General features: G+C 43.2%; 1 protein-coding gene across 2 annotated transcripts in view; it reads left to right on the top strand.

The window, feature by feature from the left end:
* Window positions 1-27,624, top strand: part of BEAN1 (brain expressed associated with NEDD4 1) — a 114,499-nt gene extending 86,875 nt beyond the window's left edge. For both annotated transcript variants that reach the window (XM_074968794.1, XM_074968795.1), the window contains one exon: window positions 23,809-27,624. In XM_074968794.1, coding sequence (XP_074824895.1) covers window positions 23,809-24,157 — 349 coding nt within the window. In that variant the 3' untranslated portion in view covers window positions 24,158-27,624. The remainder of the gene's footprint in view (window positions 1-23,808) is intronic.

Raw genomic sequence — 27,624 nt, 5'->3', positions numbered from 1 at the left:
ATAGGAGAGAATTGGATAAATGGCAGAAAAAATAGGTCATGATCAGATATCTTCAGTAGCAAGTCCACAAAATAGAAAAATGCAGAACCTGGTAAATAGGTACCACTAAGTCAGAAAACAGATAAGGTGTATAGACATGTGGGTAGACGTACAGCAATACGATCAACCTGCAAGACAGCTCCATGATTAGTACATGATTTGACCAGCATTGCGCCTGCTGGCACTGCACTTGCTACCTGCTCTGTTGTGCTATGGGGAGGGAGGGGGAAGCAAACAGCCAGCTTTATCCCATAAACCTGTTTTACAGTGGTTACATCTCCATTTCTTCTGGCTCTGACACCCATTTTGCAGTTTGTTGATCCCTCCAAAGGAGCTATTAACTATCTCAAAACCATACCAAGCAATAAATGCTTGTTTCCTGATATGTTTTTTACAAAGCACTTAGACTAGAAGTGTGAAATCAACCAGAACCCTGCATCTAAATCCATAGAACTGTACATAAATCCACTTACAAGTATACATTGCTCTAGGGTCCACTCCTGCAAACCCTTACTGATCAGAGCATATCCACTGACAGCAATGGGAAAGCTTGCGTGTAAGGTTAGCTATTTACTTTGAACCAGCTCAGTACTAGAAAATAGTGGTTTTTTATTAGCCGATAGTTTGTACAGGATTGGAAGTGCCATCCTCCCCTGTCAGAAAACTTTTTAACTGGCCCCTCAGGACATCCCTTGCATAAGAGGAATTGCCAGGTGGCACAGAGTTGCCATAATAGTTTTACATCATCCCTTTGGCACAGGGGTGCATGGCCAGAATCTCTCTAAGCTTTGGCAATCCCCAGCTGCATTTGGGCTCCTGGGGCCAAGAGCAACTTTGTATCATTTAGAGCAGCCCTCAGGGTGCTCTACAGTCTACACTGTACTTGGGGACCAGCCAGCACCTTGATTGACCAAGATCAGAGAGGCATAAAGGTGGCTAACAGCCACTTTCCCATTCCCTATCCCAGGCCTGAGCTGTACATATGGCCCAGTATGTGACTATATATGCAAATAAACACTGATCACCAAATTAGCCATCAACTCTGCATCATAATCACAAAGTAAGCATTCCCACATTTTTAAAGTTTTTTCTCTAGTCTCACTACCACAGTAGTTAAATATTCAAGGCAGAAAACACTGAATAGTTTTGACAAATATTCAAAAACTTAAATTGTATATCTTAGCAACACGGTTGGGGCCAAATCTCAGGAGAAGTAGAGTTTAGCGGATGGTTGAAAGTAAAATGTGGAGAATTACGTAGTGAGGCCTTTAAGCTTTCGCTGAATGCATTATTTATTGCTGTGGGAACTTCAGTTCACAAAAGGGTTGCAATACATAATACAAAAACATTGGTATGATAGGTAAGTGTGACAGAGTACTACTCACCCCCACAGTGCCTCCTGCTGGCCACCCTGGGAATTAGCTCAGGGGGTTGCCACTACGCCCTCCTCAGGTGGTGTCTCCACCTGTAAGGGTATGTCTGCACTACAAAATTAGGTCAATTTTATAGAAGTCTATTTTTAGAAATCAATTTTATACAGTTAATTGCTTATGTCCCCACTAAGCGCATTAAGTTGGCAGAGTGTGTCCTCACTACCGTGGCTAGCATCAACTTACAGAGTGGTGCACTGTGGGTAGCTATCCCACAGTTCCCGCAGTCTCTGCTGCCCATTGGAATTTTGGGTTAAGCTCCCAATGTCTGATGGGGCAAAAACATTGTCGCGGGTGGTTTTGAGTACATGTCGTCAGTCGCCCCTCCCTCCCACCGTGCAAGCAATGGCAGACAATCCTTTCGTGCCTTTTTTCCTGGGTTACCCGTGCAGACGCTATACCACAGCAATCATGGAGCCCACTCAGCTCACCGCTGCTGTTGTGAGCATTGTAAATACCTCGCGCATTATCCTGGAGTTTATGTGCAGAACCGAGCTAAGAGACACCAGCACAAGGACGATTGTGATGAGGACATAAACACAGACGTTCCTGAAAGCACGGGCTGTGGAAATTGGGACATCATGGCAGCAGTGGGGCTGGTTGATACAGTGGAATGCTGATTCTGGGCCCGGCCAACAAGCAGAGAGTGTTGGGACCACCGAGTGTTGCGGGCATGGGATGATTCACAGTGCCTGCAAAAATTTTCCTTGAACTTTGAGAGTTGCTTTTCCACGCCCTGAAGCGCAGGAATACCAAGATGAGAGCTGCCCTGATAGTTGAGAAGCGAGTGGCGATAGCCCTGTGGAAGCTTGCAAAGTCTGACTGCTACCGGTCAGTTGGGAATCAATTTGGAGTGGGCAAGTCTACTGTGGGGACTGCTGTGATCTAAGTAGCCAAGGCAATCACAGACGTTCTGCTATCAAGGGTGGGGACTCTGGGAAACATGCAGGTCATAGTGGATGGCTTTGCTTCAATGGGATTCCCTAACTGTGGTGGGGCGATAGACAGAACGCATATCCCTATCTTGGCACCGAACCACCTTGCCAACCAGTATATAAACCGCAAGGGGTACTTCTCAATGGTACTGCAAGCACTGGTGGATCACAAGGGACGTTTCACCAACATCAACATGGGATGGCCGGAAAAGGTGCATGACGCTCACATCTTTAGGAACTCTGGGCTGTTCGAGCAGCTGCAAGATGTGACTTACTTCCCAGACCACAAAATTACTGTTGGGGATGTTGAAATGCCAATAGTTACCCTTGGGGACCCAGCCTACACCTTGCTCCCATGGCTCATGAAGCCATACACAGGCAGCCTGGACAGTAGTAAGGAGCAGTTCAAGTATAGGCTGAGCAAGTGCAGAATGGGGGTAGAATGTGCCTTTGGACGTTTAAAAGCTCGCTGGCGCTGTTTGCTGACTAGGTTAGACCTCAGTGCAACCAACATTCCTATTGTTATTGCTGCTTGCTGTGAGAGTAAGGGGGAGACGTTTTTGGCAGGGTGGGAGGTTGAGGCAAATCGCCTGGCGGCCGATTTTAAGCAGCCAGACACCAGGGCGATTACAAGAGCACAGCTAGGCGCGCTGCGCATCAGAGGCTTTGAAAACCAGTTTCATGACTGGCCAGGCTACAGTGCGACAGTTGTGTGTTTTTCTCCTTGCTGCAAACCCACCCCCTTTGTTGATTTTAATTCCCTGTAAGCCAGCCACCCTCCCCCCTTTGATCACAGCTGGCAAAGGAAATAAAGTAACTATTGTTTCGAAACCATACATTCTTTATTAATTAAAAAAAGTGAGATAACTGACAAGGTAGCTCGGGTGGGGTGGGGTGCGGGAGGAGGGAAGAACAAGGCCACATTGCTTATTGTAGCCACACTACAAATCAAAACTGTTTGAATGACAGCCTTCCGTTGCTGGGGCCATCCTCTGGAGTGGGTGCCCGGAGCCTCACCCCGCCGCGTGGCTATTTGGGATGATCCCTTCCCCCCTCCTCCCACCGCTGGCTATTGTCGGGGATGATCCCTTTTAGCCAAGCACAAACCACCCGGCATGAACAGGGTCCTTTTACTGTTCCCTTACAAAAATTCCCCTATTTCAAACAGGTGACCATGAATGATATCACTCTCCTGAGGCTAACACAGAAAGATAAAACTGAATGTTGCTTAAATGCAACCAAAACTCAGGACCATTCACTGCCATGCTTTGTGTTGCAATGATTCCCGACTACTTGCTACTGGCTTGGCGTAGTAAAGTGTCCTACTGTGGAGGATGAAATAAGGCAGCCCCTCCCAGAAACCTTCTGCAAAGGCTTTTAGAGTACCTCCAGAAGAACTTCATGGAGATGTCCCTGGAGGATTCCCGCTCCATCCCCAGACACGTGAACAGACTTTTCCAGTAGCTGTACTGGCCGCGAATGCATCCCAATTCTTCAGGGCAAATCAAACATTAAACACTATTGCTTTTAAACCCTGTACTGTAGTTACAAATGTGCACTCACCAGAGCTGCCTTCTCCAGCTTCAGGGTCAGGGATCCCGCCTTCACAGGGTATTGGGTCCAGGGTGATGAAAAGGTCCTGGCTGCCAGGAAGAACAGATTCACTGCTTACCTGCTATACATTCTCCTCCTCTTCCTCATCCACAAAATCCTCCTCCCTGTTGCATCAGACTCCCCCCTTGCAGATGTCCATGGACAGTGGTGGGGTAGTGGTAGGGTCCCCCCCTAGAATGGCATGTAGCTGATCATAGAAGCAGCACGTATGGGGCTCTGACCCGGAGCGACTGTTTGCCTCCTTTGTCTTTTGGTAGGCTTGCCTGAGCTCCTTAACTGTCACACGGCACTGCTGTGCGTCCCTGGTGTAGCCCCTCTCCACCATGCCCTGTGCAATTTTGGCACATATATTGGCATTTCTTCTTTTTGCTCGGAGTTCTGCCTGCACAGATTCTTCTCCCCATACAGCAGTCAGATCCAGTGTCTCCCTTTTGGTCCATGCTGAAGCTCGTTTGCGATTCTGGGGGGACTGCATGGTCACCCGTGCTGCTGAGCTTGCCACACTGACCAAACAGGAAATGAAATGCAAAATTGCCCAGGGCTTTTCCTGTGTACCTGGCTCATGCATCAGAGTTCAAAGTGCTGTCCAGAGCAGTCACATTGGAGCACTCTGGGATAGCTCCCGGAGGCCAATGCTGTCAAATAGCGTCTGCACTAACCCAAATTCGACCCAGCAAGGTCGATTTTAGTGCTACTCCCCTCACTGGGGAGGAATACAGAAGTCAATTTTAAGAGCCCTTTAGGTCGACGGAACGGGGTTGGTTGTGTGGACGCTGTCATTTTAAAATCGACCTAACGCGGCTAAATTCGACCTAACCCCAGAGCGTAGACCAGGGCTAAAACCCATGTCACTCCACAGACTGCAGTATCCTCTTCTGTGCACAGCCCTCTGGCTGCGCCCCACTCGGTTTTCTCCCCACTTCCAGGGGAACCAGCTGTCTAGTCCATTCACTTGCTGCTGTGATCTCCTGCAGCCTTTGGTCTAGCCCCTCACCTCAAGGGGTACTGCACTCCGAATACTGGCCACCCCTCTGAGGCAAGTGTGGGGAAAGTGGGGGGACAGTCTCGCCCGCTACTTCAAGCCCTGACCCAAGGACCCTATAGCCAGCAGCCATGTGTTGCTGCTCCTCCTACTCCCGCTGCGTATTTCCCTGAGCCATTTCCCTGTAGCCCTCGCACCTTCCCGGCCCTTTTTATCAGGGGCTCCAGTCTGGCAGTCCTCGGGCTGGTGCTGCCTATTGCTCCCCTGACCCTGCCCAGCACTGCTCTATCTAAGACAGCCAGTCCTTCTCCTTTGTACTCCAGGAAGAGACTGCCCCTGCTCTGTTGAGCAGCCCTTCTTATATGGGCCAGCCAGGCCCTGATTGGCTGTTCTAGTAAAGTTTCTCCTGATTGCCTGGCACTATAAGCCTTTTCCTCATTGGCTGCCTCCCACGCAGCCTCCCCAGGGTGGCTTTAACCCCTTACCTACAAGCGAGGGTCAGCCATCCCATCACAGTAAGATTCAGCATCGCCACTTTCATAGCACTTAAATACCATGGGCACATGGCATAATGTTCAAGCATCTATTTTCTGACTATTAGAGAGCGTTAGAACCAGCGAAGTTATTGTGATTTGGATTGAGGACTCTTCTCCATGACAATGGGTACTGAGAGGTGCTGTGTTCTACTGGGTTAGGGCTGGGCCTGCAAGCCAGGGGAAGAGAATTCTAGGTCTAACTTATTTACTGTTTGTCCTCATGCAAGTCACAATAAAATTTAAAATATTAAGCACCAACATTGCTATGTACTAAATAAAAACGTTGACTAATAGGTATAGCAAAATGTCAGGTTAGCTGAATTACTGGAGTTTCTCCTTCTAATTCAGAGAGGAACATGTAATGTAAAAGTACTCTAGGGTACCAACAAATCAATAATGATGTTGTGGCCTCAGCATGAGGGAAAAGAGGTGAAGAACAGAAATAAGTGGCAGCCCAGAATAGGAGTCATTGCATTAACAGCAGCAATAAATTAAAACCTCCCTAGCACATACCTGAAGTGATTGGAGTCTATGAGTGTTCTAATGCCATGGGCAAGCACCAGAAAAGTTTGTTTCAGTTTGCAAGGTTGTTCTAAATGTTTTGTCCTGTCAGAGTCAGAAGTGCTACATCACCCCCAAATGTCAGGTGTCACTGAGTTGAGCATTCTTGAGCATATTATTTTTGCTGAAAACATCCATCTGAAAAATTCCTGGGAGCAAGACTGGAGCCACTCTATGCCCAAAGGGTGACTATAATTGTTTCAGACTATCATTTCCATTAGGTTTTGTACTCAGGTCTTAAACCAGAGAGAGAGAGATTAGGTAGTTTGTTTGGAGAAAACCAAGAGCATAAAATAGATTTCCCTTTTTCTGCAATTAGGGGAGGGCTAAATGTCGTGCTAACCAATCATTAGCTGGAGGAGAAATGAACACAGACTCTGCAATGGGTGCATCATTTGTAATCCCAAAGCTAGACAGCATCCCAGGATCCGGGTGTGCCTGAAATATGAGGGGTGTGACCTCCAAGATCCACAGCAGGGAGATTATTCAAAAAAAAAAACTCTCTGGTACTGCAGGTGAATTTGTAAAGCCATGGCATTATTCAGATATGAAAGAATACCCTGAAGACCAATCCTACAAGCCCTTACCCAGGCAGATAGCTCTATTGAAGTCAATGGGACTGCTCATCTCAGTAAGATTTTGCACGATCCGGCCCATGCTACTGGCACCAGGGCCAGTGTTACAGGGCAGCAAGCAGGGCAATTTCCCTGGGCCCCATGCCACAGGGGCACCCACAAAGCTAAGTTACTCCAAACATACAGAGTCACTGTGGGTAAATGTAATAGAGTATTAAAGTAATTTAATCTCTAAAAATGGAAATAAATCACACTTAAGCAGAGGTTTTTGAACTGTGAAGTACGGCTCAGGCTTGGGCTTCAGCCGCACATGGCCACAGCAGGGTGGGAGCCCACTCCTTAGTTTCTACCCTGGGCCTCAGCAAGTCTGACGCCAGCCCTGACTGACACCCATTCTCAGGTTAATTTGCACCAGTCTGAGGGAAGACAACCTCCACATGAAGCAAGGGAAAGGGTTGCCTTTGTGAGCAGAGCATAAACTTTCCCTAGAACACAAGACTAATTCAGCCGAAGAGAACAAGGATCTTGAGGAATTAAACCAAAAACAAAGATTAAAAAAAACAAAGGAATTAAACCAAAAACAGCAGCCAAAGAAAAAAATTACAACTAAATACAAAGTAAAAAGTGTTTGCATACAAGCATGTAGGAATAAAATTTTACAGTTGCTTACAGCCCCGGAGAGCTGTAGCTCAGGATTGCCAGGGCAGAGGGACAGCCCAGCCATGCCCTCTTTCTCCTGACTATGCCATCTGCATGACTTAGGAGTAACTAACCTGAGAATCCCACTACATAAGAGAGATCCTCCTGGGGCCAGCTCAGGCAGCACAAAGCTGTCCTGATGCAGAAGAGTATTTGACCTTGTATATTTAGCTCAAGATCAGAAGAGGAGCATTAGTAAGGAAAAAACAGAACCGAGATACCTGTAAATGCAATTTGACCTTCCTCTATATCTCATGAATCTCTTTCACAGAAAGACAAGATTCCACTTGATGTATCTTGTAGCCCAAACTGAGCTGTGAAGAGCACAACACCCTAGATTTTCTAGGGGAACAGTCCACAAAAATCAGTCTACACTTTGCTATAGTTATGCAAGGTGCCGCATCCACACACAGCTCTCCAGTAGGATGTCCACTGTAGAATACTATTTATATAACCTCTAATTGGGAAATTTATGAAAAATGCTTTGGTATGTTAATTTAATTGCTTTGATGTCTGAGCTGCAAATCTCATTTAGGGCTCAATTTGATTATCGCTGTAGATGCTTTTTCTAATCATTTCTTACATTAGATTTAGAGAAATACCAGGCACTCAGTTTTGTCATAGTCCTGCCACACTCATGGGGCAGTTAAACAGAAGCAGTTTGGTCAATTTGTCTTGACAGCCCTAAATATATGGTGCTCATATACATAAACACCCCTTTAGGAGATGTAATGACTTTCTAATGAATATGAGATCTGCGTGAACGTCTGTCAAACTGATTTTACGTGAGAAGAAAAAAACTGACAGGTCTTAAACGAAAGAATCAAAATGGTACTTGGATGCACCTCATAGCCTGTTCCTATCATATACAAATAAGTTTTACAATGCTGGGGCAGTTTTATATGGTGTTATGTCATAACAGAGGCTTCAAATGTTTCGGGATAAAAGAGGGCAAGATATTTACTTCCAAGAACTCTAGCCATTATTGCTGAGAAAGAAGATCCATGCCACCTGGCACAAAGAATCCAGAGCATGGAATTCTCTTCCACAAGTGTTACAAAAAAAAAAAACAAACATAACCAAATACCATCAGGATATAATGCAAGATCCAGTCCTTTGCCAGAGGTCACCCATCACCAAAATATGAATTTGCAGCGTGCAGCAGCCGTTGAAAAAGCTAACAATGTTAGTAACCATTAGAAAAGGAATAGATAATAAAACAAAATATCATAATGCCACTATATAAATCCATGGTATGCCCACACCTTGAACTGCATGCAGTTCTGGTAACCCCATCGCAAAAAAGATATACAAGAATTGGAAACGATATAGAGAAGGGCAACAAAAATAATAAGGGGTATAGAACAGCTTCCATATAAGGACAGATTTAAAAGAGACTGTTCAGCTAAAAAAAAAAAAGAGCAGACTAAAGGGGAATATTATAGAGGTCTATACAATCATGACTGGTGTACAGAAAGTGAATAAGTGACTTCGGAGGGCTTTGAACCAGATCCTTTGCCTCTGTTTCTCAATTTCTCCTGTAAAATGAGTCTAATATCATCTACCTCAAATAGATGCGGTGAGATGTCATTAATGTTTGAAATTCAGCGATAAAAGGCACACTGTGGGTGTGAAACTCGGAATCAGCCTAACTATGCTCCCATTTGAGTTCATGATCATATTGATAACACTGAGGAGTTTTTCAAAACTGCACCCTAGAAGTGCCAACTATTATTAAATGCAATATGCTGCAGCACTAAAAGCAGCAATACCTCATAACCCACTGGCACCCCAAGATTTTCTAGCCAGAAATCCATTGCACTATGCAGTATGGCCACAATAAAGTTAAGAGGCCCTTGATAGTCAGAACTGAAAGAGTAAGTAGTTGCCCTCCTAGAAAAAAAAAATCCTTGCTGAGTTCTCCTCTGGTTTTCCACTGGCTAGAACATGTTACCTACCAAACTGGATATTTCTGTCACCTGCTGGAAAACTCATTTTTAGATCAAAACAAAGCCCTTTCCGAGAAGCATGATCCTATTCAGAACTTTACACACTCACCCATCATAATGTTGGTTATTTTTCAGAGGTCCTCAGATATGAGAGGACACTAACAACTGCAACGATGATTATTAAAATGAATATTGGTGTCTCTTAGGATGTTTATATCCCCATGCGAGGCCTCGTAGTTCTAATGGAGGTAAATGCATAATGGATTATTTTAAGAAGGCACACTTTTCATAATTGGTTTTGATTACTGTAGCAGTGCCCATAGCTTCACTGTCCTTTATAATGGTAATGCAGACACTCACTAAACACTGCTTATCAAGGGTCTATAATTTGTATGTAAAAAATTCTTTCCAGGCTGAAATTTGTGTCACAAAATTTTCATCATAAAATGATTGATTTTCTTTGGAACATATTTATTTTGATTGCTTTGGTCATTTTAAAGCTGCATGACAATATACAAAATAGCAATTTATCTAGTTAAGATACTGGCTTGTATGTGCTTCCATTCCATTTAAAAGCTCTCGTTTGACAAACAATCTTTAATATTCTATACCTTGTTTTTATAAAAGTATTAAATGTTCATGAGCCACAACTGTTTTCTGCAAGACTTTTTTCCCCCTCCCTGCATATTGCAAAATAAGGCCCCAGTCCTGCAGCTTTTATTCATCCAAGTAATCCCACTGAAAACACAAGCCTAATATTTGTTAGGCTCCAATAATATACTACACGCATCCCCCAGGACTGGAGGACTGGATCCCAAGTACAGTACTTTATCAGTAGGACTGTTCTAACTACATTATGAATGAAAAACATCTACAATCAACTTCAATTTTTGAGACGAGACTTTTTTAGCTGACTTAACTGAGAGAACAGAGGCACAGAAAAGGTAAGTGACTTACACAGGACCAGTCGCTTGCAGAGATGGGAACAGAACCCACACATTCAGGCATCTGCTTGCACCACACCTCCCACATCTTTCTACTCTCCAGAGTCCTGGACAGTCTAAAACGGGCATTACCATCATTATTTGTTTTTGGTCACTACCAAGATGTGGTCAGCACTTTCTAAACAGAGAGTAGGTACAATCCCTGCCCTGAGGAGCTCAGAATCTAGAGACAGTGTGTACACTTACCACAACACCTTTTCTAAGTGTAAGGAAGTTTCACAATCAATTTCCTGTTAGTAGTATCAGAGTTTAAATTGCAGGTTGCCTCCTCCCCTCACCCTTAACATTCATGGATTCTCTCACTGTTTAGGTTCCTTTTCTCAGAATATTCTATGTTCTCTAAGATATGTAACAGCTGCTGTTTATAATGCTATTTTGTAAACTCTGTTGCAAAAATACACCAACAGTCAAAAGAAGGGGATTCATTACAAGAAAGGCTAAAGAAACAACCAACCACCATTTCCCCACACTGTTCTGCTTTTAATTGCTCTTTGTTTTTCTTTCAAGTGTCTGTTTTCCCACCTGTGAGGGTTGGGGCTCCCCTGAGTCCCTACCAACCCAATTCAGGTTGTTTGTAATGTCCATCCCCTGTTTGTAGGGCACAAGGGGTTTTCCAAACAAAAGAAAAAAAAGAAAGATCCTAGTCTCTCTCTTTCCCTTGAGAGGAGGGAAAAATCAGAGCAAAAGAAAGGCAAAGGTGATCTGTCCCTCAGGCAGTCTTTTGGGGTTACGCATTTAGGGCTTGGCTTATCAGCTAGTACAGTGTCTTTTATTAGGGCTTACCTCTAGCGCCTCTTCTTGTGGTACCTGCTTTATAGCTGAACCATGCCATTTCAGAGGCAGCAAGGCCTGCAACTGTCTCCCATCTTAGCTGATCTGACTGTGGGGGGTCAGCAGTCCCTGCAGTACAGAAGTCTTCCAGTTCAACCCCCACCCTCCTCAGGTGTCCCTCTTTAAGCTCTCTGCCCTCCAGACCATGCAAGCCTTACAGGTGTGCCTGATTAGTGCTAAACCAGCCCAGAACAGCTTATTAGTCTCCTCTCTACTAGAGTGAGAGCGTGCCTTCACACCACCTTTTTATTTGACTTTAATTAAGCTTTCCAAAAGACTTATGAGTCTCACAAGCTTATTCACTGAGAGGAGATAGCCAGTTTCTCACAGTTCTAGAAAACAGAGTCAGTATTCTTTAAAGGAGAATTTTCTGTTTGGTTATAGCCGCCTGTGTCGTGCATGTGTGGCCAGCTTATTGAGAGGTTGATATGTCTGCCAACAGAAGAACACCCATTGATTTCAGTGAGTGCTGGATCAGTCTCTCAAGCCTCAGTCCTGTATGGCTGGGCATGCCATCAGTTCTTGTTGAAAGCAGCACGGGTTGAGAGATCCCAACACCTTATTGGCTGGCACTTATCATTCCCAAACCTTTACCACATGCTGATGATGGCATTGCATTAGAGTCACACTGTCATGATTCAGCCTTTTCAAGTCAGAGGATCATCATATCCCTGGAACCATCAACAGAACTGGAAGGACAAGTCATTGATTCACTTCTAATTGAAGTCTTATGGGTGCTGCTCTTGCTTCACAGCTTTCCTTTGTTTACAGTTTGTCTTTCACTCAACTTCTGGGTCTAACATTATTGAGATTGTGTTACTAGATGTCTCTAAGTCATGGTACATGAATGTCTGTGCCCTGTTTAAGGGTGCTGTAGATTTGCTGAAAATGAGGTAATGGCAGACATTGTTAATTATCACCTTTCTTTCTTTCTTTCCCTGCTTCAGGGCCAGTCATACCAAAAATCCTGATCTATTATTATTGAATCTCCGAGAGAGATGGATATTGATATGAGGATGCTATAAATCTGTAGCTGGGAGGGAAGAAGCAACATGGGTGTATTACGAACGTGCATGTTACAGGTGCTGTGTCCATGGATACGGATATCTCCAGAAAGTGATCTAATAGTTATTCAAATAAAACAGACTTTCATGACTTCATTATAGACTAAAGTTTGATAATTAAATCAGGTGGATGGTGCCGCAGAATCCATAACTTCTATGGTTTACATCCAGTGGCACAGGCAGCCGGTGACTTTTAATGTGGCCAGCACTTCCCATGGATGTAGCACTCCACAAGCACCTGAAAGATGTCCACACGGAGTGGATTTTTTTTTAAACTTTCTTTGAGTTTGCGAAAATAGTACTTTAATGCTTACTCAGTCACCAGCAAATAGAAGCCTATATTTAGCCTATAAGTCTAAAAACAAGATCAAAATACATTTCATAGATTTTTTTAAATCACTCAGACATCAGACAGGTGTAGACTATCTCTATTTAAAAATATGGACAACTAGGAAAAATCCACAGTCCACTAGCATAAAAAGTTTCACTGATAGATAAGAGCAATGCTATCACAATTTGACATTTCCTTTCCTATGATGATCAGTACCCCCGCCCCCAACACACCTTTCAAGCTCCATAAGTCCTACACATGCCTGTCACAACCTGTGGTGTACCTCAGTGGTTCTCAATCAGGGGTCCGGGGCCGCAAACAGGTTTCGGGGGGCCGCCAAGCAGGGCCAGCATTAGACTTGCTGGGGCCCAGGGCAGAAAGCTGAAGCTCCATTGCATGGGGCTGAAGCCCGGGGCCCTGAGCCCTGCCACCCGGAGCTGAAGCTGAAGCCTGAGCAATGTAACTTCACGGGGGCCCCAGGCAATTGCCCAGCTTGCTACCCCCTAACGCCAGCCCTGACTTTTATATACAGAAAATCAGTTATTGTGGCACAGGTGGAGTTTTTATAGCATGTTTGGGGGGGCCTCAGAAAGAAACAGGTTGAGAACCCCTGGTGTAACTTATGCAGTAACTCAAGTGCCCCAACAACAAGTATGTGCGTGAAACCAGACAATCACTATGCTCTCAAGTGAATTCACACAGGAAACTGATAAAAGACTAAAAGCTCTATCCATGGGCAAACGCTTTTCACAAAGTGATTATTCCGCATCTGACCTCTCAGTCCTTGTCCTCCACGGAAACCTGCACAACGCCTCCAAAAGACAACTCTGGGGAACTTAAATTCATAACTCTGCTGAACACTAAAAACCATGGACTTAACAGAGACACTGGTTTTATGGCTCATTACAATAATTTGTAACACGCTGTACCGCCTGTTAATCCTTGACTGCACACTTCATTTTGAGTGATCTCCAACAGCATGTATGAACCCCATATGCTTAACATTGTCCCGCCTTACATTTAGTTTGAACACTCTGGTTATCTTCTCCAGACCTGAGGAAGAGCTCAGGGAAGCTCGAAAGCTTATCCCTTCCACCAACAGAAGTTGGTCCAATAAAAAAATATTACCTCACCTACCTTGTCCTTCTCATATCTTGGGACCAACACAGCTACAATAACACTGCAAACGTTTCCTCATGACAGTTACACAACAAAATTGTATACCAATTTTAAGAAGAAACACTCAAGAGGAAATAATGACATTGATTTTCAAGCCACTGTCCTACAAACCCAGCTATTTATATCCAGGAGTTATAAAATCAGATGAAGCACCATCACCATCCAAACCACTCAGGTTAGCATCAGTCACATTACAGCTTTTCTCTTCATGTTCATTTTAGGAAGTCACAGCATTTTCGTTCGAGATTCAGCTTTCCTTTATTAGGCAGCATCATCATGTAGACAACCTTTATTTTGAGCTTAATGTTGTTAACAGAATTATTTTCTAGGCAGGGGTGTGTGGTTCTGTTTACTAGATTTTAAAAGAAAACAGTAGATCTCCACCTAAGTTACGCTATAATGACACAGGTAACTTCAGTGGCTTTATGCCAATGTAGTGGAGTGGAGAATGCAGGCCCAATGTTAGCTAACAAGGAGCCCTGTATATTTCATAAATTTGTAATCCTTTTTTGAAGCACCCCTTCTCCCCCATCACCAGCTTATTTTAATCAGTCTGTTTGTTTGCTTCTTAACAAATTCTGCTAGCAGAACCGTCTTCGTCTCTTCCTAGTGAGAAGATCATAATTTATGAATGACAACCAATTAAATAAGCTCTTTTGTGTTTCCTTGGCAACAAAGCTGTCTTAATACTCATTTCAGTAAGACCTGACACAATCATGGAGTGAGTGATTCCCTTTCCCCTCTTTAGAACAACTACAACAGTTTGAGTCAACGGGGTCAGACGAGAGATCCACTGCATTTTTTTAAATCAGAAAGTGATATTTTCCCTGTGGAGAATAAATTTGCTCTTGCTAAGGATGGATGTACCAGAAATCATCCATCTTTCCTCTCCTTATGATGAATAAGATATCCTCTCTTAAACGATGATGGCAAAGAGAAGGCTAAAAGAAGAATGAAATCATCATTCTGTCAGAAACCAGGCCAGAGAAATATAGATTAAAGCATGCTTCAAGGTCAATGACCCTCCTACCCAGTCAGGAATGCCTGTAAGGTGTACTGTATCTTAATGTGCTGCAATTAAGAAAATAATGGATTAAAATAAATGCTTCATAAAATGCTTTAACTGAGGAGTCAGGAAACAAAAGATTAACTGATTCTGCAAATTCTTTCAGGGAGGACAATAGCAGCATTCAGGAGAGATGCATGTGTAATAAATTCCCAGGATCCCAGTTCATTATGTTGCAATAACACAGTCATTCCCGGAAGTATATCCTTTTTTGCTTAGAAGGATTTCTCTGTATGTATGCAACATTGAACCTCATGTGCAGACTGTGTTTTTAAAGGTACAATAACTTCAGAGATGACAGTAGAACCTTAGAGTTACAAACAGCTCGGGAATGGAGGTTGTTCGTAACTTTGAAATGTTTGTAACTGAACAGAACTTTAGGATTGTTCTTTCAAAAGTTTATAACTGAACATTGTCTTAATACAGCTTTGAAACTTTACTATGCAGAAGCAAAATGCCTTTTAACCATCTTAATTTAAATGAAACATGCACAGAAACAGTTTCCCTACCTTGTCAAGTCTTTTTTTTTAATTCCCTTAATTTTTTCAGTAGTTTAAGTTTAATACAGTACTGTACAATAGTTCCTTTTTTTGGGGGTCTCTGCTGCATGATTGCATACTTCCGCTTCCAAATGAGGTGGGTGGTTGACCAGTAAGTTCATAACTCTGGTTTTCGTAACACTGAAGTTCTACTGTAATAGTTTGAAGCATGAATGTCAAGATAAAAGATCATAGGAGCATGCAAAAATCCGAGTACAATGTTAACAAATATTATTGGTCCTCAGCTAACGTCAAATGATGCAAGTTTCATCTTCCTAATATAAAATTATGTCTCCAAGTGCTCACTACTTTAGGCATTGTGCACTTAAACCCAATCTTGCAAACACATACATGCTTAGCTTCACTATTGTAAGTAGTCCAATTGAAATTGATGGGGCTATTCATGGTAGTAAAGTTAAGCATGTGCGTGAGTGTTTGCCAGATTGGGGCCCTCCTTTGTCCACCTTTTGACATCTATTTTCCCCTTTCCCCTTATTTCAAAGGAGAAAAGACATTTTCTTCTTTTACACTGTCCTTCAGGTGTTTCGGATGTCGCTGACGTGGTACACATTGACTTTTTTTTCCTGTGCGGTATTTCCACTTTGAATCCCAGGGAAAAGCAGGAAGTGTAAAGGAACACAAAAATGAAAACAACCTGTAAAAATGTTAACCACCCTTTTTAATCAACACCAGGTTCCATTTTCTAAGGGTCAGTTTGGTTCTTCTTGTATTCAAGTCAGTTCAACCCTTCTCTAGTTAGACTGCTACGCTGTTGACATTTCTGTTTAACCTGAATGTTGTAAGACATGTTACTCTACAAAATAAATGGAACAAGAGCACCAAGAATAATGTGACTTTTGTTGCTAACATTTAAAAAACCAATTTAAATGCTGGCTGTATGTGAACTGTGGGGAGAACAAGCAAGAACCTTGACACTGATTCAGGCGGAAAAGTGAGTTGGAATGCATGGCGTGACTGAGGTCTGAGTGAACTGAGCTCTTGACAAATCCTACACACCATCTCAAGTTTAGTTAAGATATAGAACTGGCAGCTAATATCAAGAACAGGCATTGACTCTTCTTAGTATAGTTGTACTATTAATTGGATGGCTGTAAAATGAAATGTATACTGTCTTACTAGGAAAGTAAAGGGATAAATGGAGCCAAGCTTGAGAATGCTGATTATAATGTAGAGAGACAAGGTGGGTGACATTATATCTTTTATTGCACCAACTTCTGTTGGTGAGAAACAAGCTTACACAGAGCTCTTAAAGCTTGGCTCTCTCCCCAACAGAAGTTGGTCCAATAAAAGATATTACCTCAGTCACCTTGGCTCTTTAATATCTGGGACCAACATGGCTATAACTACACTGCATACAACAATGGAAGATTTTAATGTAGTCCTTCCCCAATCCCTCCACAGCGACCCACACTCTTGTACCAAACTACTGAAAATAAAAGTGTATATATCCAAATGTATTGTAGCTGTTTAATAAACTGCAGAAGCTACTATGTACCTTTGACCATCACATCTACCCTCTGCCCCTGGATCCATCTCCCAAGGACTTGCTGTGCCATTCCAACATTCCATCAGCTTCAAACCACCATCAATTTTTAATCAACCTGACATAGAAGCATTTGCATCTCATACCACTCAGTCTCCTCCAAAACGGCCAGTGTGTAACACAAGTCATCAAAATGTGTGACCAAAATGTGACACCTGTGTTGTATTGCATTGCATGTTCTGCCATAATTGAGTCTTCATAGTGTTTTTTTTTAATGCAAAGCCTGGCTTTTAAGGGTGTTTTCTCACCAATGTGAGTCAATTAAACCAGTTTTGTGAGTTGTAACAGCCTTCCTCCCCTAAATCAACCTCTTAGGGATTGCAAAACTGAATTCACACACGAGAAAACAAGTTTTACACTTTAAAAACATTATAATCTGTCAGTTATAGCAAGACATGCAACAGTGCACAGGGGTAACACATTCCGATTGTTTGGAGCCCTTGCCTGGGCTGCCCCAGTTCAGTAATGCAGCAGTCCTATTCCCTCCTGCCCCTTCACACACAAACTGGTGCCCACTTTCCTCCTTAGTTACTGCAGCTACACACACACACACACACACACAATATGTCAGCTATTATTAATGCAAACCCTCTCCCTGACAAACACACAGATGCTCATTCCTTACCCCAACACAACTAATACCTCCCCAATACACACATTAATGCCCTTCCTCCCCCAGTTAGTGCTGCTTGGATCTCCCTACCTTGCTGCTGTACACCCACTGTCTTCTTGGACCATATGCTTTTCTGTCCCAGAGACAATCCACTCCATGGAGCAAAGAGACTAGGGCAAGGAGCAGAGTAGGAGCCAAGCAATTTCAGTTGGAGGCAAAGGGAGCCAATGCCATTGTCACAGGTGCATAAAAAGACACACACACCCCAGCTCAAGGCTGGCCCTTCTCATGCCCCTCCACACCTCTCTGGTGTGATGAACAATGTGTCAGCCCAGTAACTTCCTGCCTCTTTGCCCCACCCCTATTTAAAATGCCTTGTTGGCTGGGCAGCTCCCCTCCTTCTACCTTGGGTCTGTCTGCTGCTGGGGTGCAGGAAGCAAGGAGCCAAGGAGCAGGTGGCCCAGAGCTGCAGGCTAGCAGGCCTACCCGCCAAGGCACAGCCTGACGATGCCAGGCAGCCTTCAGTACAGTGGAGGGGTCTGTTCCATCTTCTGTCCCCAAATGTAGAACTTCACCCCAAAATTACCCCCAACAGAGGCCAAGAATAGGGGAAGATTCAGCCCAGGGCCACTGACAGCCTTTGCATACATAAATACTTCATGGCTTTAAAACACATCATCTCACAACCTCTGCAGGGCTGTTGGGAAACGCAGATTTCCAGCTTTCCAATGGGACCCAGTGCTCAGTTCTAACCCTGGAAGAGCCTGATAAATCTGACTTTAAAACTGTGACTTTTCAATGTATTTAAAAAAGCTTGTTAAGGTCATATTTAGAGGGGTTTGTTACTCTCTCTGTGCCATGTACAGTGGGACTGATGGTAACTAAGGCACCTGGTTTTGCAGGTGGAAAGATGCAAGAAATAATCCTATTCAATTGTTTTAAACTTCCTAAAAACTCTTTGAGGAGGAATGGTTTGTGAAACACACGAGGCATACCCAAAAACCATGACTGTGTGGAGTGGAATAAATGTGTTAGGAACACTCATTTGCGATGGTCTGTTACTCCTATAAGTAAGGATGACTCACATGAGCAAGGGTTTGCAGAATGACGTTCATATAGTGTGAGTTCTTTAGAGCTGGGGCTGTGTGTTAGTGTGTGTAAAGAACGAGTCAGACCTGTGATATTGCATACATTAGTATATGTATTACTGCAGTACCTACATACAGCCCACCACCCCCCATTAGAAGAAAGTTACGGTTGCAAAGTCAAGCACTCAAAAGTTAGGAAATGCCTGTGTAACCTTCGTTTGGCCCTCTTGTGTATAATGCATTATAATATAGGCTTTAATTACATAAGCATGTACTGTTCTTTCCTCAAGACCCTGCCTCATTCAGTGCACAGGACAGATGGTGTTCAGTGAACGGGTAGCTACTCAATATTTCTTTTTATTCTTGGCATCCATTAATAGAAAATTTTGGGCACTCAATTATAGGCATCACTACCTGTGCCACCTATAATAAATAATAATTATAGTTGTTTGCAGGGTTAATTGTGCATTGTAAGCTAATGAAGCACTGTCCTTAGCCAAGAACAACTTATATACTGAACACGTACGTATTTTCAGAGAAGACTAATTCAACATTAACATCAAGACCCTGAAATGCAAATGAAATACAACAATGTATTTCTCGCTTCCAGAGTAAAAAAACACTCTCTGAATGATTTGTAGTTGCCTGCTTTGCAATGATAATCTGCAGATTCAGCACTGAGAGTGCCAAAAAGGTATTTAATTGAAAACCTGGCAAGTGTGCCCTATTAGCTTTTTAAAATGTGATCCTGATTACCAAAAAAAAGCAAGGTGATTGAATCTGCAGTGGTGGTTTGTTTGTTTTTTTATTTCTCCAGAGCACAGATAGAGAAACAACATATTGGTAAGTATCAGAGGGGTAGCCATGTTAGTCTGGATCTGTAAAAGCTGCAAAGAGTCCTGTGGCACCTTTCGACTAACAGACGTAGTGGAGTATGAGCTTTCGTGGGTGAATACCCCTTCGTCGGCTGCAAGTAGTGGAAATTTCCAGAGGCAGGTGTAAATATGCAAAGAAGAATCAGGCTAGGGATAACGAGGTTAGTTCAATCAGGGAGGATCAGGCCCTCTTCTAGTAGTTGAGGTGCGAACACCAAAGGAGGAGAAACTGCTTTTGTAGTTGGCGAGCCAGTCACAGTCTTTGTTTAGTCCTGAGCTGATAGTGTCACATTTGCAAATGAACTGAAGCTCAGCAATTTCTCATTGAAGTCTGGTCCTGAAGGTTTTTTGCTGCAGGATGGCTACCTTTACAACTGCTATTGTGTGTCCAGGGAGGTTGAAGTGTCCTCCTACAGGTTTTTGTATATTGCCATTCCTAATATCTGATTTGTGTCCATTTATCCTTTTATGTAGGGACTGTCCAGTTTGGCCGACGTACATGGCAGAGGGGCATTGCTAGCACATGATGGCGTAGATTACATTGGTGGACGTGCCAGTGAATGAACCGGTGATGGTGTAGCTGATCTGGTTAGGTCCTGTGATGGTGTCGCTGGGTAGACACGTGGGCAGAGTTGGCATCGAGGTTTGTTGCATGGATTGGTTCCTGAGTTAGAGTTACTATGGTGCGGTGTGTCGTTGCTGGTGAGAATATGCTTCAGGTTGGCGGGTTGTCTGTGGGTGAGGACTGGCCTGCCTCCCAAGGCCTGTGAAAGCGAGGGATTGTTGTCCAGGATGGGTTATAGATCACTGATGATGTGTTGGAGAGGTTTTAGCTGAGGACTGTATGTGATGACCAGTGGAGTTGTGCTGGTTTCTTTCTTGGGCTTGTCTCGCAGCAGGAGGCTTCTGGGTACACGTCTGGCTCTGTTGATCTGTTTCTTTATTTCCTCGTGCAGGTATCATAGTTTTGAGAACATATTGCTATTTTACATAAAACAGACTGAAAAGCAAGTATTGGCTATGGTCATTCTGTTTCTGTTTATTTTGATGTTTAAAAGCCTGCTCAAAGTCTATTTCACAAAGGACCATTTTGATGTTTATCCCACTCAGCATTTTAGTTTTACAGAGCTGTGCTACAATCCATCACAGATATTAAAAGAGATTATTTTGAATCCTAGGAAAGGAATTGTTGATGATCAGATAATAGCGGTGACTAGGGCCTTGATCCTGTACCCTGTCCCATTTTAGTCAATGTCAGAATTCACAATGACTTCAGTCAGGCACTAGAACTGCTGCTTTCTCCTCTCTGCAGTATGGTCCAGTACAGCGTACCATCAAGAGCCAGTGTGCCGTGCCAGACCAGACCGGCTTCCCCAGGCTGGCGCTTTAAAGGGCCCCGGGCTCCCCGCAGTGGCCGGAGCCCCGGGCCCTTTAAAGCGCAGCCAGAGCCCCGCTGCTGGAGCCCCAGAGTAGCAGCAGGGCTCTGGCGCTGATTTAAAGGGCCAGGGGCTCCGGCCGCTACCAGGGCCCTTTAAAGCACCCCCCCCGAATCCCCGGGGCTCCCCGCAGTGGCTGGAGCCCCCGGGGACCCCCGCAGCGGCCGGAGCCCCCGGGGCCCTTGAAAGCACCACCCAAGCCCAACTGCCGGAGCCCCAGGGTAGCGGTGGCAGGGCTCCGGAGGTGACTTAAAGGGCCTGGAGTTCCGCTGCGGTAGCGGCGGCCAGCGCCCGGGGCCCTTTAAATCACCCCTGAGCCCCAGGGCTCCCAGCTGCATGTGCAGCTGATAGCTCCAGGGGTGATTTAAAGGCCCCAGGGCTCCCAGCCGGAGCCCTGGGGCCTTTAAATCTTGATTTAAAGGGCTCTGGTATTTAAAGCCCCCGCCTCTTCCGGTCGAGGCCATGTCCCCCTGCTGAGGACTCCGAAGTACCGGTAAGTCCTTTAAATTACTTTCACCCCGACTCTCTGTCTGGTCAGTAGCATGTATACCTTTCCCTCACTGCCATGATCCATCCCGTCTTCAGCACTGCAATCCACTCTACCTGGCACTGCACTGAAAACTGAGGCAACCTTCTTGCTAAACCAAGTCTCTCACTATGGGACACCCATGCCCTGTGATGGGCATTAGCTGCCTCTTGGTTTCTGGGTAGGATTTCAGGGGTTAGTTTTGACCTATAAAGTTGTAACTAGCTTGTGACCCACTTATTTGGGAGGCTGCCTCTTCCTGTGCAATACTGATAGTTACAACCGTGGAGCATCCTGAGGGTCAGCCAGAAGGTGGTTCGCTGGGAAGGGTCCTCAGCCTTACTATTCATCCACCCAATTACATGGCTGGTTTGAAATATCTCAAACACACCCCCTGCGAAGTCTGTCTGTTTTCCCTTATGCAGAGGGCTGAGATACTGGGGCTTTTGGAGAGTGTGAGTAGACTTTGGATGGGCTCCAGATGACTTCTTGTGACATGAGTTGAGTTATGGTGTTTGAGAGGCTATTGGGCTGGATCGCTCTTGTAAATCAGTGTAACCCAATTGAAATCTATGGAGCTGTGTCAATTTACAGTCAGGTGGTATCCGGGAGCTATTCTTTGCTTCCTGGATTGTGTTTTAGAAGCTGTTCAAACACCTGTAGCCTGGATAGATGCTCTGTCAGCCCCATCAAGTCCATTGCGATCAAAAAGACTCCCATTCACTTCAAGGGCTCTGCATCCTTCAAAATAAACCTGCTGTTCTGAATACCTGTTTAAAAGTCCAACCTTGCAAGGTGCTGAGTAGATTTCACTCCCATTGACTTAATTCGGAGTTGGCACTTTGCAGCAACGGATGCTTAATCCTTGGCTCAAGGTCTGATTTTATTGAAAGGAAAATCAAATACATCGGGAAGCTTCAGTGGGACTAATAAGGAATGGACCAAGTTGGTTTCCAAGTGATGCATGAGTGAAAAGAACTCAACCTTTTATCTGCTACGCTTTGTTTCTGAAAAAAAAAAACCACAGACTTTTTGCAAAATGTGTAAAGATCACAAGTTAAAACAAAACAATTACTGAATTACTGAATCTGAATTTCAGAGTTTAAAAGCATTTGCCTCTTCTTAGAGGGACTATCCCCAGGAAGCTAAAAACAGAAACATCCCCTGGATTTATGAGCAGTTTGTTAACCAGATACTTTAGCAATGCAGGCTGTATTTTTTCACTCCCTCCTTTGCCTGCTGCAGCCAGTTTTGCCACCCTCATTCATGCTGAATAGGATACGTACACCTGCAAGCACTTTAATTGAAATCAGCACGACTACTCATGGACAAAAGTATTCTTCACCATGAGCAAATGTGGCAGAATCAAAACCCTTCTAAATATTATATAGTTCAGGAAGTGGCCCGTGACATCTCTCAGATGCTAATACAATTGAGGAAATAGATTCTTAATTTATCTGGCTCCAGCAAAACTGGCTGGCAATTCAGTTGAGCAGGATGGGGTTTGGACAGGAAATTTCAGCCTGTTTCTTTATTTGGGGACAGATTGAAATTGAGCCTCAAGCAGCCAGGCACAGGATTAAGGGGGAGTCAGACACCAAACCCCAGCATGGTCACATTAGAACTTCATGCATTCCAGATCCAAGCAGGCTAGAAAACAGGTCTACATGCCTGATGCTCTCCTTCCGCTATACAAGCATGTGGGCAGGGAAGAGAGACAGAGTGGCTGGAGCTTTAACCTCTGCACCTCCAGGCCAGCAGAAATTAGCTATCCCAATGCGGAAAACGAAGAGAGGAAGGATATTCTTGTGGTTAAGACACTGGACTATGACTCAGGAGGCCAGCATTCAATTCCTGGCTGTGATACAGACTCCCTGTGTGCCTTACTCTCTCTGCCTCAATTCCCTGTTTGTAAAATGGGCGTACTTCTTTTTCTCCCACCCATGAGCTACCTCGCCTGTTTAGATGGTAAGCTAGTCAAGCTTACCATCTAAAGCTGTCTCTTCCTGTGTATATATATACAGTGACGATCACATAAAACAAAAAATAGCCTGCCTCATTTTCAGGGCTGTGGTCAGTTGCTGGCTCATGCCAGGTGAGGTGTTACTATGGGCTACCACTGCTGGAAAGGGTTGGGGCTTAAAACTCATTGAGCCTCTGATGCATATCTTGACTTTTTCACGACCTCTTTGAAGACATGCATTTAAGTTTTCATGCTCTTAAGTTTCCAAAGTGGCAGGCTGAGGATGCAATCTGGAGGAAGGAATATCAAATAATCGCTTCCCCTTTATTTTACCTGCCTCTTTTACATTGAACACTACTGTCTGATATATTCTGCCAACAGACCTAACATTGCATTTGTTTTCTTTCAGCTACGATGAGTGCATTGGGCCTGAAGCGACACAAATCTATATTCCTACAGATGATCCTCCGCCCTATTCTCTGACAGATCCTCGTCAAAGGAATGAATTGTCTATAAACATTAGCTTGGAAGAGGAGGCAGCCTCTGGGACTACAGGAAGGTCTTCTAATTATCCAGTCAGACTGCAAGACTTGCAGCAGCCCATCTCATCAATTTCTTTGACAGCACTCACTCTGGAGGCTGCCCCCACGTATGAGACGGTTGTGTGTGAACAAAATAGCCCCATTCCGCTGGTTCCAATGGATGTACTGAAAAATTCTTCAACTGACTGTCAAACCCTTCTCAACCAAATCATCTAAATGAAAGTGGCTCTTTCCACCCACTCTTTAGGAGGAGTCTGCCAGAATGAAAAAAGATGGGGCTTAAATGGAAGAATAAAACCCATAAAACTTTTATCTATTTTATATCTTTAAATGAGGCTGGATTTTTTTAACAGTGAATTTTGAAAGTTTAGGTAAACTTTTATCTTTGGGCTTTGAATTATTCCCTGGTGTCTCATATAAACAACTGCAGAATAAAACAACAGCAACAAGCAGTTCATCCAATCTTTCTGAAGCATCTGAAAACACATTCAAGTCAGCCACTGTTAATGTAGATACGTTAGCCAATTGACACAATTTGTCAATGTTATGGTATTCGCATGTAGTAGAGCAAAAAGTTTTTTGTTGTTCGTGTACATCATTGGTACATTATAACAAATGTCTTAGAAATAAGAAGAAACCTACAATTTTTATTTAAAATATATTTCAAGTAGACAGGCTGGATAGAATCTGGAAAATGTGGTCATCACAACTGCTCATCTATTTGAAGGTGATGAAAGACTATATTTTGCTATTCTTAACCTTTACACATATTGCTACCATGCTTTTGATGCCATTCCAAAAAGTGCCAATCCCACCTCAAAATTAAAAAAAGATATCGGAGTGCTAGAAATGTCAGTGGAGTCTCAGAAATCCTAATTGGCTAGACCTATAGCAATGGGTTTCCAGAACTGCTAATTGATGAGGAAGGCCTACAACAGCCTTCCTGGTGGGGTTGGTACCTGTGAAAATTCTGTCACAGCATGGTGGCTTGGCATAGCCATGGCTGGAAAGGTAATCTGAAATACTAGCAGGTAGGTTAGGCCTGGTTCTCGTGGTACAAAGCTGTATTTCCAGGCATGAGCTAGTCGTCTTTCTCAATTATGAGCCTACAGTATGTTCTAGGGATCAGGACCTTTCCCTGCAGTAATTGCCAAAATGCAAAGTAAATAATAGATGCCAGGATTTGGCATGCACAGTGACATAGTGAATCTTATTTTGCAAAAACCCCTTTAATCATTCATGATCTCTTTCACTGCAATTTAGCTGTCCATAAATCTTGCATCTGTTCTTAGATCTCTATCACTCTTATATCTGAGAGAAATTGACTCATTCTGCCAATAACAATAGAGGTAAACTCTGTAAATATGAAGATTTGACCTTACTTGGTATGGTGAGCATACACTCTTTGTGGTCCAGATCATTAACTGGTGTAAATCAATGTAGCACCTTTGAAGCCATTGGATCTGGCCCATTTTGGTAAATCTCTTGCAGATATTTCCCTGGCAAAAGTTCTTCAATTTTCATATGGGCAGAAAGGACCTCCATTTAATATCTCCTCTGAAGGACAAGTATGTAATTACTCCTTATGAAAATGAATACAGTACATGTTATCTTTGCTTTATGTTTTCTTCCAGGTCATTGATGAAAATGATGATCCCGAATTTACAGTTACATTTTGAGACTTTATCAGTTAACCAGTTTTTAATGTGTGCCATGTTAATTTTATATTAGTCTAGCTTTTTAATCAAAATGTCATGTCATACCAACTCACATGCTCTACAGATGTCTAAGTATATTACATCAACACTATTACCTTTATCAACCAAACTTGTAAGATCTCAAATTAGGTTGACAGGATCTATTTTCCATAAACCCATGTAGAGCTGTAAAATTTCATTTCCATCCTTTAGTTCCTTACTAATCCATCACTGACAATATTTAAATCAAGAGTGGATGTTTTTCTAAATCTGCTGTATGAATTATTTTGGGGTAGTTCTATGGCCTGGGCTAAACAGATCAGCCTGGATGAGCACAATAGTCCCTTCTAGCTTTAGCATCTATGAATTTAGTAGGACCTTACCCCATGAATAGTCCTGCTGGAATCAGTGGGACTCCGTGCAGAATAAGGTACTAGTCAAGTAAACGGGTGACAGAATCTGACCTATAAATATTAGAAAGTAAACGAGAGTGTAGAAAGTCTTTCCTTTGTAACTATAAAGTTGTGGTGCTGGGGGTGTCTCTTGAAGCTGCAAACACGTTGTACCTCACAGGATCAGGTCCCCAGTCTGTTGTTAGGAACATACAGCTAAGAAAATACATTTTAAATATTATTTTTAACCTGACAATGCCCCCTTAATTTATTTCATTCCCCTCCATTAATTTTCAACGGATGGTGAAGGGCTCAGATTTTTCCCCCCAAACTCTCATTTTGATGAAGGCGGTGGTGAGAATGACAGATTTGTATTTTGTCGAGTGAGGGAAATGTTACCAGTGCTGAAACTGTAGCTATCTAATCAAACTCTCTGTTCATACACTAGAGCTAAAACATTCTTAGTACTGTAATCTGGATTACAGGTAGCAGGATTGTTCACAAATAGCTGTCTGCTCCCCCTTGTGGTGTATTGTTTTATAAAATAAACTCATCTGTTTATCATACTATGTAGACATCACTCAGAGGGCCCAATCCATGAAAAATATGTCCAGCTTCTTTGTCAGCGAGGAACACAGAAGCCAACTAGAACATCATCTTCCATACTCACGTTCAGCATAGAAGCCAGGCACATACTTCTGCTGGTTTGGGGCTTAACAATGATTTATTGTTTATATGTTTTAAGTAAAACAAATACTACTAACAATAGTGTAGTACTTCTATAAGTAATTTAGCACTGAGTGCACAAGTATGTTATCTTGTCATATACTTACTATAAAGAAATACTTGCTTTCTGAACAGTGACCAATGAAAAAGTGCTTCTTTTAGTAAATAGTATTTACCTGTTGGGTTTTTTAAAATTTCCTCCAAATTAGAATTAGAAGTAAAAGTACGTTATTAATTGTACTAAGTAACTTTGCAATTAGTATTTCACTGAAATGACTTGCAGGAGTGACTTTTTAAAAACTGGTTGGTAATTCTTTTTAAACATGTGAAAGCTAACATACTGCGGAAATAGTTGGACAAGTCTGAATGGAAGTGACCCAGATACTATTCAGGACAGAGAATACCATTAACAGACGTTTGTATGCAACTATAACCTCTCTCCAGTAGATTTTTACTACCACCACCAGAGTAAGAAGAGTTGACTGTAGTTCTTTTTAATTATGTAATAGAGAAATCTAATTTCTTAGAGAACACAGGACTATTTAAAGGTCCAATCTAACCCCTACTTACTTACTAACCCCTACCTACTGAAGTCAACAGGATTCTTTCTCCAGAGTTTAATGGGAGTTGGGTTAGAGAACTATATCCTGCTATCAGGTTTTTCCCCGGACACTCTCTTAACTTCAAAGGGTGCCCAGTGGGCAGGCTGAGTGCAGGACATGGCCTGTTGTTTATCTCGTTATTGTCAGGAAAAACAGTGTGGACACAATGTTTCTTGCTGTTACCATTGGCACATGTCTGTATTCATCTCCTTTATTCGGGGTATTTTTAGTATACTGACCTTTGCAGAGTGAACTTTTAGTAAAGA

This window comes from Natator depressus, chromosome 12 (assembly GCF_965152275.1).
Source record: "Natator depressus isolate rNatDep1 chromosome 12, rNatDep2.hap1, whole genome shotgun sequence".
Lineage (NCBI taxonomy): Eukaryota > Metazoa > Chordata > Testudines > Cheloniidae > Natator > Natator depressus.
The sequence above is the reverse complement of the archived record's forward strand: the minus strand, read 5'-3'. Positions and strand labels throughout refer to the sequence as shown.